The sequence below is a fragment of the Macaca nemestrina genome, chromosome 8 (genome assembly GCF_043159975.1).
Source record: "Macaca nemestrina isolate mMacNem1 chromosome 8, mMacNem.hap1, whole genome shotgun sequence".
NCBI classification, from domain to species: Eukaryota; Metazoa; Chordata; class Mammalia; order Primates; family Cercopithecidae; genus Macaca; species Macaca nemestrina.
Genome location: NC_092132.1, coordinates 154,545,799 through 154,564,025, shown reverse-complemented (window position 1 = coordinate 154,564,025; position 18,227 = coordinate 154,545,799). Strand labels below are relative to the sequence as shown.

The window sequence follows — 18,227 nt, the reverse complement described above, 5'->3', positions numbered from 1 at the left end:
CTCCTGTGCCGATATTCATCCTTCAGCTCTGCCTCCATTCTTCCCTTCTTTTCTCATGCTATGGGGTCTGCTTTGGAAATGTTATCTACTTTCATTCTTCCAAAGTCAAGCTTCTAGCTTTGGTTGGAACTGCAGACCCATTTACTCATTCAGCAAATACTTTCTAAACACATGGATAGTCACTGAGAATACCGTGGTTCACCAACATGGCCGTGGCCCCTGCTCTCACGAACCTGCGGCCTGATGGGGAGAATGGGCACTAATATGACAATCACTCTAATGGGTTTCTGATGAAGAATTGAGGAAAGCGCACCAAAGAAAGGGAAGCGGGATTCTCTAAATTTATGCTGTAAAAGAATCTGGCGTATCTTGGGATGAGAGGTAGAAAACCGATGCATTCTGGAAAGTATGATCCCCTTGCAGTCTGGAGAGAAGTAGAGGTTGATTGTTGAGGGGGGTGGAGTGTAGGGACACCACGGTCTGAACAGAGATGGGGGTGCGTGCAGAATGCCTCTTGCAGCAGGAATCAGGCACGTTCAAGGAAGTAAACACGGGAGAAAGTGGCACAAGACAAGAAGGAAGGCAGGCAGGGGCTGGGAGATGATGGTAGATGCTTTATTCTTTTAATAACAGCAATAGGATGCTGTTGAAAGCACTTGAGGGAGGTGGGGAAGTGGGTATGACATGTTTTGTGTTTGTAAAATTATCACATTGTCTTACCAAACTATACTCCCTATTTTTTATTTTTAAATTTTACTTTAAGTTCTTGGATACATGTGCAGGTCTGTTACATAGGTATACATGTGCCATGGTGGTTTGCTGCACCTGTCAACCCATCTAAGTTTTAAGCCCTGCATGCATGAAGTATTTGTCCTAATGCTCTCCCTCCTCTTGCCCCCACCCCCCAAGAGGCCCCCGTGTGTGTCGTTCCCCTCCCTGTGTCCATGTGATCTCATTGTACAACTCCCACTTATGAGAACATGTGGTGGTTGGTTTTCTGTTCCTCTTTTAGTTTGCTGAGAATGATGGCTTCCAGCTTCATCCATGTCCCTGTAAAGGACAGGAACCCATTCTTTTTTATGGTTGCATAGTATTCCGTGGTATATACGTGCCACATTTTGTATATCCAGTGTATCATTGATGGGCACGAGATATCCTCTTAACATGTGATCCAGCAATTGCACTCTTCGGTATTTATCCAAAGGAGTTGAAAACTTGTGTTCACAGAAAAACCTGCACGTGGACATTTATAGAAGCTTTAATCATAATTGCTAATTTTATTCCAGCTTTATTCATAATTGCTCAAACTTGGAGGCAACGAAGAAACCAAAATGTTCTTCACTAGGTGAGTGGATAAATAACCTGTGATATATCCAAACAATGGAATATTCTTTAGCACTGAAAGGAAGTGAGCTGTCAAGCCATGAAAAGACACGTAGGGAACTTTAAACATGCACGGCTACACAAAAGAGGCCCATCGGAAAAGACTAAATACCGTAAGCTTCCAACTAAAGGACATTCTGAAATACTGTAAGCTTCCAACTAAAGGACATTCCGAAAAAGGCCAGACTATGGAGTGAAAATATTCGTGGTTCTCAGGTGTTGGGAAGAGGGAGAGATGATAAGGTGAACACGGAGATTTTTAGGATTTTAGTGCAACTGCTCTGTACGATGCTATCATGGTGGACACATGTCATGACATATTTGTTCAAACCCATAGAACCAGCACCAAGACAGAGCCCTCATGTAAACTGTGGACTCTGGGTGACAATATGTCAATGTAGGTCCTTCCATTATTACAAATGCTCCTTCTGGGCAGGAGTGTTGTTAGTGGGGGAGGCTGTGCACGTGGGGGAAGGGAAGGCATATAGAAGGACTCTCTGCACCTTTCCCTCAATTTTTCTGTGAACGTGAAACTGCCTAAAAGATAAAGTGTGTTTTTAAAAAATAAAGGAAAAAAAAGGAAACAAAAAGTCCTCAGAAAAATCAAAGGAGAAAATGATCACACTGGGTGCTTCAGGTCAAAATGGAAGAACAAGGGCTGTATTTACCATCCCACCTGATGACTTTTTTCTCACTGCTTTTCAGCATTATTTTTGGAGTCTAGTCAGTGCAATAAGGCAAGTTGAAATATATAAAATGCACCCTTATTAGAAAGTAAGATTTAAAACTATCTGTATCTGCAGGTGACATGATCACCTGTGTGGAAAATCTGCTGAAATCACAAAAAGCCACTAAAACTAATAATAATAAATTACTTACTAATAAGTGAGTTTGGAAAGTTTGCAAGATACAAGCTAAACACATAAGCAATATTTATTTCTTCATACACTGGCAAAGAAATAATTGGAAATGGAAATTTACAAAGCAATCTTATTTATAGCACATCAAAACATGAAATCCTTCAGACTAAATCTGACAAAAGATGTGTAAGATCTATACACTGAAAAGCAGGCAGTGATGCTGAGATAAATTAAAGAACTAAATAAATGAAGTGATATACTCTGTTCATGGATCAGCAGGCTCAATATTGTTAAGATGTCAGTTCTGCGCTTGTGGATCAGAGGTTTAATGCAATTCCAATCAAAATCCCAGCATGATTTTATTTTTATTTTTATTTTCAGTAGAAATGAACTAGCGGATTCCAAAATATGTCCGGAAATTTAAAGAACCCAAAAGAGCTAAGGCAACTTGGAAAAAAACGGTGGAGGACTTACCTGAACTATAAAGATAGTGTGGTATTGCTATAATAAGAGAAAACTGGGTTAATGAAACCTCCTAGAGGGTCTAGTAATAATCTCACAAACACGTTACATATACATAGTGGATTTTTGAATAAAGGTTCAGAGACATTAAATTAGAGAAAGGACGATAATGATGATAGAAGGATTAAATACCGTAGGCCAAAAAGAGAAAAAAGAGCTCCTGTTAAATATCTTCACATTGTTGTCACTCATGCAATTCAATTCACATTTTGTGTGTCTAAAAGTTGAGCAGACTTCTTCATTCTCTTTCCCCAATTCACTCCACAGAGATGCTGATGTCTTTCAGTGGAACTTGGAAGTTTGCTCTTCTTCTTAAAATGACTCTCTTAGATCCTGTTTATGCAAGAACTTGTGGGACTGTAACTTACAAATACTGTTCTAAACCTTGGAATCACACGTTCCCCTTTTTCTCTACTTATCGTTTCTAGTCAGTTTCCCATTTCCTCTTCTTCATATTTACACTGCATTCCTTTTAGTTCAGGCTCTTGTTACCCCACTTGATCTCTTGATGTGGTCACCTGAATGTCCTTCATGTTCCAGCCTCCTGGAATCCTTCCTTCATGACCCTGAAGAACTGCCCTCCAGACCCGCAGGTGTGACCCGGAATCAAGGATCTCAAAGCCGAGTGGGATCTGAAAGGCTATCTAGACCAATCCTCCATTACAGACGTAAACCTTTTGATGACTTCACTTCAGAGCCCAAAATATTTGCACTGCAGGCAGAATCACCGAAATCACTTAATGTGATGTTCAGCTTTCCCGTGGTAATTTCCTCTCTGCATCTCCCTACTTTCGGTCAGCCATTTCTCACTCATGACACCGAACCCTTCGTTCACATCACATTATTGTTCTTCTCCACACACACTTATTTGTTTTCTGCCTGGGTTTTTTGTTACATTATTCCCTCTACTGGAAATACCATTTTGAAAGATCTGACTACAGAATTTTAACGTATTCCTCAGAATGACTCACATATCACATATTCGACCAAATGGCTGCAGATTCTGTCACCTCCTCTCTTATCCTACGGCAACCTGGAGAACGTTCTTCTCTTAGCCAATAGGATTTATCATGGTCCTTCTTTATCTCAACAATAGTTTAGCAGGACTGAGAACTGGGAAGTAGATTTTTTCTCCCAGGGGTGAGAACTGTCTTAGTTTAGCAGCTCTCCCTGGGTCTCCATTCTGGTTGTAGAAAAGCAGCCCATAGGGCACGGTGGGGAGGAGAAGGGGAACTAAGCTGTGTTACATGAAGATGGACAGTTGTGACCCTAACTCCGGGGTTGGGAGTTGAGGCCCCTAGGAAGGAGAAGCTGTAAGGATGAAGACGAGGCATAAAAAGTGATGGAGGCCGGGTGCGGTGACTCACGCCTGTAATCCCAGCACATTGGGAAGCCAACGTGGATGAATCACGAGGTCAAGAGTTCAAGACCAGTCTGACCAATATTGTGAAACCCTGTCTCTACCAAAAATACAAAAATTAGCTGGGTGTGGTGGCACATACCTGTAGTCCAGCTACTCGGGAGGCTGAGGCAGGAGAATCACTTGAACCTGGGAGATGGAGGTTGCAGTGAGCCAAGATCATGACACTGCACTCCAGCCTGAGTGACAGAGCGAGACTTCATCTCAAAAAAAAAAAAAAAAAAAAAAAAAAAAAGATGCATAGTAACAAGACTGCCTGAGGAGAAGAGACAATCAGCAACCTTTTCCAGGGTGGGATGGCTGAAGACCCTTTAAGAACAAAGGTGTCTACTTTCCTTCTTTAGGATGCTCTATCGTGATTTAATGAACCCTCCCAATCTACTGTATTCAGTATTTGGCATGAGTCAATTTAGGGGAATTCTAGAAAACATAGCTGGCTGTTACCATCAGGTTAATGTAGATTGGGAGGTAGGGAAAAACCCCAGGAGACACGTAGGAAGGACAATACGTGAAAACAGAAGAAACTTGGAGTCAGTTCACCCTTCAAACAAAATCCAGTTTCCAGAAGACATTGTGAGGGCTGCTGGGTCTTCCTCACCTGAAGATGGGGGATTCCAGATAATTATACTTGAATCTCACAGGATGGGGTGATCACCACCAGCTCTCAAATGGGATGAGTTACAATATCTTCTATCGGGAGGTGGTAAATAAGAGGTTAGGTACATGTCTGTAGTCATCACAATTTTGTCAAGATTGCTCTTTTTACTTCCATGTCATAGATGGAGTGCCAGATGCTTGTGGAAGTGATTGGCTCAGGGTCTCACCATCAAAAGTGGCAGAGGAAAGATTCCAACATGTTTTAAAAGCTGCAAACTGAGCTGACTCCCATCCATGCTGTCATACCGACTTTGAGATTTCAATCCTCCTGAAGGCAGGAAACTTATTCCATTTGCTTTTATACCCTCCATAACACTAGTGAGCAAGTTTTGCTCAAAGTAACATGGAATATTTTGCTGACTCAAGGGGAAAAAGAAGAGACTTAAATGACACCATCACAAGTCAACTTTCAAGGAACAGAGACATATGTAGCATTAGCTGTCTCAGTCAAATCAACATAAACATGCACGTTTATCCTTTACATGGGGGTAAGACAGCAAACACAATTGAAAAAATGAGCCAAGTGTAAAAAATGTGTCACAAAGGGATGGATTTAGACAGGAGAGCAGTGAAGTAGGTTATAAAATGGTCAGCATAATCCATTTTAATGAATTATTAGCTGAAACATGCAAAGCATTTAGGATTTCTGGCAGAAGTGTACAAACACACCAAATGTTTGTCCGACATTTTCTTCACTGCCGCTGTCTTTCCACAGGGCTGGAGATGTTGTTGACCAACAGCCTTGGGAGGAGAGGTTGCAGCTGAGCCCACACCCTCTCAAACTCCTTCAGACTGTTTCTGTTTTTGTAGACTACTTTACCATTAACAAATCCTAAGATTTACTCAAGCAGTACAGCAGTCGTTGGCCAGAGTTCAAATTTCTGATTCGAAGGAATCTGCACTCTGCCTGCCAGGATCGACTATTAATGGCTTCGTCCGTAGAGGAGCTGTGTCTTTGCTCACTACGGAACAGTATTGAGGCTTCGAAAGGTGTATTTTGCTGGTCACCTCCTGGTCATCCTTCTGCTCACCAAGAACAGATACTGTTCTCAGCCCCTTACATTTACAAGGTCGTTTAATTCTCACAAAGCCCTTTCAGATAGATGCGACTATTACCCCCCTTTTACAGAGGAGGAAATCGAGAGGCGGAGGACATAGGTGAATTGTCCCAGATCACAGAGCTGGCCATGGAGCTGGGACTTGCACCCAGCCAGCCTGGCTCCAGAGTTCACTGCCCTCCTCCTGTACAGCACGTGTGACCTGCAGTAATCACCGCCCAAACAGGCAGGCACTGCGGATAGCCAAGCACACCTCTTCCGACTTCAGCACGGAGGAAGGTTCGTTTTCATTCTGGTGTTCAGCTCAGTTAGGACTGTGTTTATCACCACAAGGACACACAACCCAGAAAGCTCAGTTCACGTGCCATTGCCTTCTACGGTCATGGTTTTCTACTTGTTGGCCTCATTTTCCTGCGCACTTGGCCTGCTGGGACGTGAATGATGCGTTACTACTTCTACAGAATGCAGGTGAGCAGGTAGCATGGCAAGGTGGGTGATTAGATAAGATTTCCCGACAGCTGGAAGCTTGAGGGAGACCCACGGTGGCCCCTTGTTATTCTTCCTGGACGAGCCGCCTCTGGGGTCGAGCGTGAGTCCCTCATCGCTGGTGCCAGGCGGTGTCACAGTTTTCAGCACCCAACAGCCAGGGCAGCTCCTCTCTGTCCAGCTCGCCCCGCCCCGCCCCGCCCCGCCCCGCCCTGCCCCGCCCTTCCCCGCCCTGCCCCGCCCTGCCCCGCCCTGCCCTTCTCCTTTAGTGAGAGAAGTTCTCTGACTCTTGGGATTTTGCAGTCAGAAGAGTGATCATTACAATTTTCATTCTGAATATTGTGGCCCTGCTGGACTGCGGTGCAACAGGCTCTTTCGTGAAGATTGGCAGAGATGCTGACGGCTAGGGCATCGGGACCGAGGGGAGCGAGCAGGACTCATGGGATACAGCTCATAGAGAGAGGGAGCCATAGAAATGTGAGGCTGCTCTTCACATGGCCGCACTCTCTCCTGTGTCCTCCGTGGAACCTGTGGAGGGGGCGTTAGGCGCTGGCGCTCTCCGGGGCATGAGCTCAGTCAGCAAGAGAACATCTGCCTTCCCACCCCCATCTCTGCAGCTGGTTCCTTTGCAGTTTTGATTTTTAGAATGAACGCAGCAACCTGCCCCATTCTGCTGATGCTGCAAAAAGGAGCTGGAAAAGAACGTGCACAGCTTCTCCAGTCTTAGCATTTGTTACCTTGTAGTTTGGGAAACTTTGCTGCCCCAGTACAAGAGTGTGCTGAGGATTCTATTATCCTGCTAGATTCTCCCAGGAGGTCAAGTTGAAAACGAGCTAGGTGCGCTCTCTGTCTCTGTTTCTCTTGTCTGTCTCGTCTGCCTGTTTCTCTGTTCCCCTTTTCCTCTCTTTCTTCTCTCTCCCTCCCTTCCTCCCTGGCTATTGCTGCAAAGAATATTCTTGAATTTGTTTCTCCATATCTTCTGCCTTTCCTTAGAATACATTCCTAAGAGTCTAGTCATTGTGAAAAGCAAACGGCCTTTAGATGTTTTCCAAATCTAACAGATGGGGGTCCTTTCAGACAGAGCTTCATTTTACACTTTTATCAAGAAGCCCGGGGCTCCCTGCTCGCCATGCTGCAGTCGCCCTCAGGAGCTTCATGGAGAGCAGAGGACTTGGGGCTACATCAAGGGCTGTCTTTTTTCCAATGTCCGGAAGGTATACTTTGGGGGGCGCAGTTGAAGTACGAAAGTGACATCAGCACTTCATGTATGGGATGGGTCGATCAAGTACAGTGTGCACCAGACCCCCAGACTGGCGCTGGGTGGGGACAAAGGACTCCAGTTATTACAGGGTGGGTTGGGCAGGCGGCTGCCCGCTCTGGGGACAGATGCGTCGGCTCTCAAAGCCCAGGTATCACCTGTCTGAGACTGCACAGCCCTCCTCACCCCTTCAGTTCCTGAAGGGAAAGGCCCCAGGAGACTCTGAGGTGAAGAATGCTCTTCCATTTTCAACTCACCCACCGTTAGGGTTCTGCCCCCTCTACCCTCCAGCCCCCCAACTGTGAAGTTCCCGGGGTCCCTGGCCAGTGACTTGAAGCCTCACTCTCCAGGACCTCTGTAGAGAGGCACCCTACTCGAATGCATGCTTCTCCAGGAATATTTGCTCTGGTAACAGCTGAGAAGAAAAACCCATCTCTAACAGTTTGATTGCAGGTGGGTGACCCCGGGGCAAGTGATTTTGGGAAGGTGGGGCTGGCTGCTGCCCTGTGTCCTGACTTTTCTTCTGAGCCTTTGCAAAACCACTTTTGAGAAAAGTAATCGGGGTGGGTACTCCTGGGTGGCATTTTCTTCTGAGTGAAAATCTGTAGAATTCCTGCAGTTGCGGGAGCTGTGGTTTTCTGTCAAGACCCCGTGGGGACCGAGGCTGCCCTTCTGTGTCCTGGCAGTGTGGGGCCTGTTTCTTATCCAGACTCTTCTTATCCAGAAGAGTCAGGTGCCTGGCCAGTGAACTGGCCAACTCCAATTTGTGTGTCATCGTATCGACCTAAAATGAAATACAAATAAAACGTCTCATTTCTGGCATGAAAGAGACCTAGGAAGGGCAGGCTTAGGGCCGGCTTCTTCACAATCCAACTGGAAGTAGGGTAGCCGGATCCCGGCATCCATGTCTCCTGCTGGGTGAGGGCCACAGGATCTCAGCACCCAGGTGAGGCAACGATGTTGAAAGAGGCTTCAGAAGAACTGGGCCAGAACAGTGGAATCAAACGGAAAAGACTGTAAATTCAGCCAGCTTGGGGAATGACCAGAAAGCGTCTGTTGCCCCAGCAAGGATTGAAAACAAAGATTCCCAGCAACAGGGCCACAGCAAAGCTCTCTCAGCACACCTGTCCCGGACCGTCAGCTGGTGAGAGCTTGTGATTGTGCCATCCAAGGAGACGTAGCTATTTGGTCTTCAGCTGGTTCTGGGCACAGAGGGTCTAAGACCCTTGGAATCTTCAGAGTGTCAGAGTGCCTTTGTTTACTCAGGACAGGCCTGTGAGCTGGGGACCCTTAGGCAGCCTCAGGGTGGGTCTGGGGTTCAGACTAGAGGGCTGGATCTGTCAGTCTCCAACCCAATCTCTCACCTGGAGGGAGAGGGCTGGAGCTGAGTCAATCCCCAATAGCCAAAGATGTCATCAACCCTGTCTATAGTGACCCCTCTAGAAAACCCTAAATGGTGGGGGTTGGAGAGCTTGCAGGTTGGGGAAAACCTTGACATTCTGGGAGGGCAGTATTCCCACTCCCCAGGGACAGAAGCACTTGCACTTGCAACCCGCCCCCGCCCCCGCCCCCGCCCCCCAGGCCTGGAGCAATGCACCTCTTCATCTGGCTGTTCACAGGTCCTTCATAGTGAACTGGTGACAGTAGGTAAAGGTGTTGCCCTGGGTGCCATGAGCCAGTCTGGCAAGTTATTGACCTTAAGTAGGAGGACATGGCAAGCCTGATTTTTAGGTGGTCGGTCAGAAACAAGGGAGACCTGAAACTTGCCATTGGTGAAGTGGGGGCCGTCTCATGGGTCTGAGACCTTGACCTGTGCGGTCTGCCCTAATTTCAGACCTGAATTCAGTTGTAGAATACACAGTTGGTGTCCAGAGAGGGTGAGAGAAACCGCACACTTGGTGTTAGAAGAGGTGGAATAGGTCATAGGGCCTTCCGTGTCACAGAGGGCGGCCTCATTTGTATTTGTTTCGCCTGTAGTTTATTAATGTGAGAGTACTTTATTCTTTGAAAGGCTTAGAATTAAGAATAGAGAGAATAAAAGAAATCAGCTTCATAGAATCCACACTTCTTGGTTTTTAGAAACAATTTGTTTCTAGTTTGCATTTTAAGTAATTGTAATATTTAATATCACAAATGTATTATTACATTGTAATTATAACTATTTTAAATATTACATATTACAATATTTAAGAGAATCTAGGTGTTTGAGCTTCCTGGATCTCTGGTTTGGTGTCTGGCATTAATCTGAGGAAATTCAGCTATTACTGTTACAAATATTTCTTCTGTTCCTCTTTCTTCCCCCTTGTATTACCGTTATGCATATTTTCTGCCTCTGTGGAAGTCCCATAGTGCTTGGATACTCCGTTCTTTTTTGCTTTTCAGTTCTGGAGGTTGGAGTTGGGTATTTCCCTTTCCCCCAGGTCAGAAGGCTCTGATAAAATCCCACCAGGTGAGTCTCTAGTTAACTAGCTTCTCTGGAAGGTAGACCTAGTGAAGAGTGCACCCACATATTGAAAAATGATTCTTATTCTCTTTCCCCTGTAGTATGTATGAGGGGATTTTTCTCTCATATTTACACTTCGAGAACCTGGTTGAGCTTCTGATGATACAATTCACAAAAAGCATGAGACCCATAGGCACAGGCCTCCTGGAGGTTTTAACTCTCAGACGTGGCCACAGCTCACTGCAGCAATTTGTCAATTCCAGTTCAGGCTTTCCAATCCCAGCTTTGGTTCCTTGGAGCATTGTGCTCCAGTGTATGGTGATTCATCTGCTTTACCTGTCCAGCCAATCTACAGACAGTGGCTTGCCGGTAACCTCACTTCTCTTGCAGGTTTAAGAACTGCTGATTTTTCAGTTTGCTCAGATTTTTACCTGTGAGGAAGGAGTGACAATTCTCAAGATTATCATGTACAGAACCTGAAATTCCCCAACTCCATTATAGTGAAAAGTGTTTGCCCTTCCTCTGGCTCAAGAATTAAAACGTTTTCATTCTCTGACACGTTGTACTTTGATTCCCTAAATATTTATAATTATAGATTTAAAAACTCAGTTTTCTGCTGTATCAGACATCCAGACTGGCACTTTCCAACAGAATTGAGAGTCCTGTTATAGAACTTGAAACCTTCCTTGTAGCCTCATATAAATATATAAACTAGTATATTTTTAACTCAAAATGCTCATACTATACTTTCAATAAGAAATACAAATAGGCCAGATGCGGTGGCTCAAGTCTGTAATCCCAGCACTTTGGGAGGCCGAGGCGGGTGGATCACGAGATCAGGAGATCGAGACCATCCTGGGTAACACGGTGAAACCCCATCTCTACTAAAAATACAAAAAGTTAGCCAGGCGTTGTGGCGGGTGCATGTAATCCCAGCTACTTGGGAAGCTGAGGCAGGAGAATAACATGAACGTGGGAGGCGGAGTTTGCAGTGAGCCAAGATCACGCCACTGCACTCCAGCCTGGGCGACACAGCAAGACTCCGTCTCAAAAAAAAAAAAAAAATATATATATATATATATATATAAATAAAATATACATATATACACAAATACAGTATTTTCTATTTTTTATAGTAACTAGCATGTCTTTCACTCAGCAAATCCACTTCAGACCGGGCGCACTTCATGTGCTCAGCTGCCGCATGTGGTGAGTGACAGAGACCACCCTGCATGTGTGTGCGCTATTTTACTGCCTTTTTCTTGACCACAGATTCTACCTCCTGTTTCTCTGTGTATGCAGTGATGATTTGCTGAATATTACACATTGTGGGTAACTTGTTGAGCACACTCAGGATCCCTAACCTTCCTCTGAAGCTTTGCAGCTCCTGTTTTAGCAGCTAGCACAGGCACTGCTGGGTCATCGTGACATGGGCAGGCTTGGTTGGATTCGCTGTTGGTGTGAATCTGTGGAGAGCTCCAATCCTGCACCCACTCCAATCTCCCCCTCCTGGACCTGGTAGGAGGGCCATGCTCCGCCCACACCTGAGCTCTCGGTGCCTCGATCTGCAGGTGTACTCCAGAGGACAAGTGTACTGTGGGTGCGTCTCATTCATTCTCCTGCCCTTGCCCTCAGGTTCTGGCTGGCACAGCTGTGGTCACAGACTAAAAACAGCCACCTCATTCGTTTTGTGCAGCTTTACAGTTTGTGGCAGATGTGTGACTTCAGTCCCTGTTCCCTCATCATGGCTAGAACAAGTTTTGGCAAATTATTCCTATATCTTTACATTTGAAAACTAAAGGAAAGTTTCACCCATAGAATACTAGCGTTGCCACAATCCTAATGAGCGTTTCTCCAGAAACTACGAGCCAGGTCAGCAGCCAGTCATTTCATAGAAGATAAACTTCAAGAACATTCTCTGAAGGGCAATGAAACTGAGTAAGATCTAACCACTGTTACCAGCAACCAAGAAAACTAGGTAAGAAAATGCAGCTAAGATTTGGACCTAGTAACTACGGTAATAAACATGCAAACTATCGCTAAGCACAAAATAGGCTGGGAGTAAAAAAATTTTATGATTTTGACATTTATGATTTTACAAAACTGCCCCATGTGATACCAAGAGGACTCCTGATGAAAATTTACAAAGGATGCTTTATGGTTTATATAAAAATGTTAGTCAAATCCAAACATTTCACAAAAATAACATTTCAAATATTCTTTTATATTTTGCAGACAATTAAGTTATCCATCATGCATGACCCAGTAACATTTCTCAGCGGTTGGATTCAATACGAGAAATAAGCAAATAACCGCAATGCTTCTTTCATTTCAAAGTCATTTCTCTTATAACAAGTGGTCAAGAAAAATGCCTGTTGCCTTACATACTGGTTAATGCCAAAAATTTGGTTTAAAATATTTCAAGTGGGTTATCCTTTTACGTCCATGTTGTTAGTTACACAAAGAACACATACAAATGCAATTTTTTCCATAAGTTTTTGCAAATTATAAACTAAAACAGGATTAAGCATTTTATTTTTTGAGATAGGGTCTAGCTCTGTTGCCCAGGCTGGAGTGCAGTGGCACGATCATGGCTCCCTGCAACCTCAACCTCCCCCAGCCCAGGTGATTCTCCCATCCCAGCCTCCCAAGCAGCTGGGACCACAGGCACACACCACCATTCCCGGCTGATTTCTGTATGTTTTGTAGGGATGGGCTTTGGAATGTTGCCCAGGCTAGTCTCAAATGCTGGGAACTCAAGCAATCTGCCTGCCTTGGCTTCCCAAACTGCTGAGGTTAGAGGCATGAGCCACCATGCCTGGCCTAATCATTTCTAAAGAGTCTGTATTTATTATCGAGATGGGGGTCTTGTTCTGTTGCCCCAGCTGGAGTGCAGTGGTGCCACCTCAGCTGACAGCAACCTCTGCCTCCTGGGCTCAAGTGATTCTCCCACCTCAGCCTCCCAAGTAGCTGGGACTACAGGTGCACACCACCAGGCTCAGCTAATTTTTTGTACTTTTGGTGAAGACAAGATGTACAAAAGGCATTTCTGTACATTTTTCCATGTTGTCCAGGCTGACCTTGAACCCTTGGGCTCAAGCCATACACCTGCCCTGGGTTCCCAAATTACTGGAGTTATAGGCATGAGCTATCGTGCCCAGCCCTTCATTATGTGCTGTGGCTTAATATTAAAATAAGGAAAGGGAGGAGCCCAAGGGAGCACGTTGGCAGAAAGGGCTCCCTTGTCAACAACTTGCTAGCACGGCATTCACTCCCTTGCCTGGCTGGCACTGCGTTCTTTACATGAAGAACACGTCATGTGTCAATGAAAAACAAAAACAACATAGGAACACCCTGTCTCTACAAACACTTAAAAATTAGTTGGGTGTGGTGGCGAGCACCTGGGGTCCCAGCTGCTTGAGGTTGAGGTGGAAGGACCGCATGAGCCCAGGTGGTCACAGCTGCAGTGAGCCAAGAGCTGCCATCATGATGCTGAATTCCAACCTTGGTGACAGAGCAAGACCTTGTCTCAAAACAAAAAGCAACGAAAACCCAAAGTGATGCACTCTAAGTTCTGTCCTTTAAATTCCAGTACCTTCGTTTGTAAAGGTATGTAAAGGTGAAACTCAGGAGCTGCTTGCAGTCATGTGGACATACACTTGACCTCAGCTCTGATCTGAGGCACGTTCTTCTGTCTCACTGCTTGCCAAGACTAAGCTAAACTTCAGAAGTAAAAATACTCCCCCAAATGTTGTATATGTAGCTTCAACGTGGAATGTAAGGCGATTCAGGTCCTTTGAGAAGACAAGCTTGCAACAACGGCATGAATAATGTTGGAATCAAAATCACAGAAACTAAACACCAAATAGCATAGGTTCAATCCGTGTCTCTAACAAGTATCTGGATAACTAAACTTTCTGCTTTACTTGGGTGTGAAGATCATGTAATGTAGTTTATAATTATTTGGGCAGAGAAAATGGAGAATTAGGGTAGCTATGTAAAATTCAAGATTAAAGAAAAGCAGTATTATATAGCAGAAATATAAATTGGCTATTACCTTCAGTAATTTAGATCAGGGGTTGGCAGGTCCGTGCACCAAATCTGGTCCGTTGTTCTTGTAAATAAAGTTTTCTGGGTACACAGCCATACGCATTTGCTATCGCCCATGGCAGAGGGCAGAGTTGAGTGGTTGTGAGAGACCTTATGGCCTGCAGGAATTAAAACACTAGCTGGCACCTTGCAGGCAAAGTTTATGACCTGATTCGGGTAGCTGCCTAAACTGTCCAATTCGCTTGTTCTAAAACAATCCAACAATATAGCACACTTATCTGAAGATTTGAGAACACGCATGCACCAGCCTAATCAGAAGAAAAGTCCAATTCCACCCGGAGGGTTACGAACTCTTCCCTTTTCCCTACAAGGAATTAAATGAATAAAACTGTGTGAGATTTTACTGGTATGTATCGTATGTATGAATCTTGATGAAAACTTAAAAATGTGTATTTATACAGATACATAATGTTACTTTTCATACACTGTTTTCGGACTTCTGGTTCACAAAATCTGCATTTCTGCACCATGACTTTGAAGGCAGAAACCCGACTACTGGGCTAGTGGTCAATTCTGAGGCACCCAGCATGTTCAGGAGGCAGCGTCGGGGAGCGTGTCCCTTACCTAGAGGGGTGTATGCGTCCATGGAGGTCTGCACGACCAGGGACCTGCGTTTGGAAGGCATAGGCACCGCCATCTTCTGCTCTTTGTGTCTGGCCAGAGCCGCCTGGACAGCTTCCGTGTGGACGTCTGAAACGCAGAGAGCTCAGTCAGTGCTCAGCTGAGGTCCCAGAGGCCAAGCTGCACCCTCCTCTCTGTCCCCGCAGCACGGTTCATCCACCTTCTGAAACTCACCAACAGATGGGTGGGTGAGGAAAGAAAATCAGTGTTTACAGTTCCAGTAAAGACATTAAAATTTATTCACAGACTTTTTTCATTTTAATACTTTAGAATCCATATCCGCAAGCAAACACTGGGTGTAAACTGCACTGAGATTTTTCTTTTTAGGGTGAATGCACCTTGATCTTTGGAGATTCTTTGTAGGTCACACGTTTGAGCCTCCAAATCTTTTCACTGTACCGCTGAGAGGCGTGTGCACGCCTCGCACCCCAACTCACACAGCCACGGTCGCAGCTCAGCTCAACACCGGCCATGGGCCAGGACTGTGTTGGCTATGGATATGGTTTGGCTGTGTCCCCACCCAAATCTCAACTTGAATTCTACATCCCAGAATCCCCACGTGTCGTGGGAGGGACTTAGGGAGAGGTAACTGAATCACTGGGTCCCGTCTTTCCTGTGCTATTCTCGTGATAGTGAATAAGTCTCATGAGATCTGATGGCTTATCGGGGTTTCCGCTTTTGCTTCTACCTCGTTTTCTCTTGCTGCTGACATGTAAGAAGTGCCTTTCGCCTCCCACCATGATTCTGAGGCCTCCCCAGCCATGGGGAACCGCAACGCCAACTAAATCTTTTTCTTCCCAGTTTCGGGTATGTCTTTATCAGCAGCATGGAAATGGACTAAAACAACCATTAAGACATTTTTGTGGCTATTAACCCATTACATTAATTCCACACATTCACTGAATGCCTTCTCTGTAAGTCCCTATGGGCTGGGGTCGCAGCGGTGATAAGGCAGACAGTCTCATGGCATCTCACACAGGCCACTTGTTAAGGGATGAGACAAGTGGATAGATGGACTAGAGAATTAAAGCAGAGACAGATGCAGCAGCAACTCCAAACTGTGAAGCCAGGGAAGAACCCTCTTAACACAGAATCAGAACAACAGGAATGAAACATACCAGCTGTCAAGACGAGAATCTTCGAGACACAGGCAAAAATCCGTTCAAAGGCCCTAAACTGTCAGTGAGAATGGTGTTAGCAGAATAAAACCACCACCACCAAAAATGGCCAGTGTGAGTGAAGACGGGTTGGGGCAGTTTTCTCTGAAGCTGCGAGAATGATCCCACTGAAAGGGAATCGGACGTGGCTTTCTGGCTTAAACCCCCCAAGCTGCCACCTAAGACAGGACCCAGACCCTCAGCATCATGCCCACGAGCAACTCATCACACTGCTTGGTCTTGGTCAGCCTTTGTGCACACTTCTCTCCCTAACTAGATAAAGAGCCTGGTCATCTGGCCACTATTTCTAATTCCCAGGTCAAAAACCACTATGTGACTGACTTGGCTCATGGCCGAAAACTGAAGGGATCAGTGAGGTGACAGTCCACTCACTTGCACAAATCGCTTTTTGTTTTGCATATTCTCCGTTTTAAACTTTTTGGATGTAATTTCAAAGACACAGAAAATCTGCAAGACCAGCGTAGTGAATTTCCACATAACTTACCAGGCTCAACTTAGGCCCAACTGCTCCTATCTTACATCACTGCTTTCCCCCCTCCCCCATGAATTTTCTAAGTCAAATGAAAATAAATTTCAGATACTATGTCCCTCCATACCTAAATGTTTCAATGTATTTCCTAAACACAAGGATATGCTCTCACATTCATTTTCCTCAAGATCCGGAAATTTAACTGTCATATACAAAGTTCACTTTCAAATGCTGTCAACTGTCTCCATAATTTTCTTACTTTGTCTTCCTCTTTTACGATCCAATCCAGGATGATGAATTGATTTGTCATGTGATTTTTACCCGTCCAGCATCCAAGTTTCTCAGGTTTTGTGTTTCTTGAAATTGGAAATGTGAAAGAATACAGGTCAGTTATTTTACAGCTTGTCCTTTATTTTGGTATCTTCCGGACTAGACTCAGGAGTATGCATTTTAGCCGGGACACCGCAGAAGTCTGTCCTGTGTGACAATGTTAACATCGGCAACTCAGTGAAGGTGGTGCCTAAGTGCCTCCAAAGCAAAGATGCTACTTCTCGCGTTGAAATTAAGATTTGGGAGGAGACACCCTGACACTATGTGCATATTCTGTTTTCCATGAATTCTTCACTACTAGTTTTAGCAGCCACAGATTTCCTGTCATTCCTTCTAAATCATTAGATCTTCCATATTCACTGAAAAATAATTATTTTATCTTTCAGCATTGATTTACATATGTCCATATGTACTCATGGAGTCTGGCTTCGTGGGTTATGATTCATAGTTACAATGGTTTGTTCTGTTGCTCAACTGGTCCCAGATTTGACACCGGATTCCCCAGCCCTTAGGCCAGGGCTCCTTCTAGTGAAGAACGGTGTTTAGAAGCTAAGAGTGGGCACCGGGTGCTGCTGGGCATTGCCGGCAAGTAGAACACACACACGCATGTACACGCATGTGCACCCACACCCATCCACAGGCACTTCTGTCCCTGTCTACATCTGTCGGGAGCCACCAGCTTATACTTGTACCCCCTGCTGCAACCTAATCCCACGTAATCCATTCCAGGCTTTGGCCTTTTCTTATTTCTACCTCTTACCAAGAAAGAAACCTGGCACCTGCAGCACTCAATATATTCACTGATTTATTAAGCTTATTTGCTTAAGCCTGGAGATAAAGAAATGCTTTCAGAATTGCTATCTAATACCACGGTGAAAAATCTATCGAGTTCAGTGCTCATTTGTAATTATTTTTTCATTGTTTTTTTGGAAGGTAGGGAGTACAAAGTATACACAGTGAAATGTTCAGATCTTGAGTACACTTGGCACATTTCGATAAATGGAAATCTATTACCCTAATCAAATCTTTTGCATCAAAGTTCCCACAAGTCCCCTCCCAGTCAATCCCAGCCCTCAAGAGACAGCCACTGTTCATTCTCGAGGAGTGTTCTTGGCGCTCTTCCGTCACCCGAGACTCGCATAGATTCTCCATTGTCACATGGACTCCACGGCGTGGTGTTCACTCTCTGCTCAGTTCAAGGCTCCTGGAACTCATCCCCGTTGTCTGTTTTGGTTTCAGCATTTTGTACGTTTTTCCTGCTGGGAACTAGGACAATGTATGAATATATCAGAATTTGCTCATGTTTCTCCAGATGAGAGAGATTTATGTTGTTTCCAGTTCTTGGCTATGACAATTTACTCTGGAGATAATGTGCATTCTTTTACAAGGACACACATTTTCTGCTCTCCTTGGTGAACGTCTACAGCATACC

The 18,227-nt window shown here is 44.9% G+C and overlaps 1 protein-coding gene across 1 annotated transcript in view; it reads left to right on the top strand.

Annotated features, from left to right (window-relative positions):
• Window positions 1-6,553, top strand: part of LOC139355960 (disco-interacting protein 2 homolog C-like) — a 35,098-nt gene extending 28,545 nt beyond the window's left edge. Inside the window, exon 6 of the mRNA XM_071068698.1 lies at window positions 1,287-6,553. Coding sequence (XP_070924799.1) covers window positions 1,287-1,345 — 59 coding nt within the window. The 3' untranslated portion in view covers window positions 1,346-6,553. The remainder of the gene's footprint in view (window positions 1-1,286) is intronic.
• The last annotated feature ends 11,674 nt before the right edge of the window (window positions 6,554-18,227 follow it).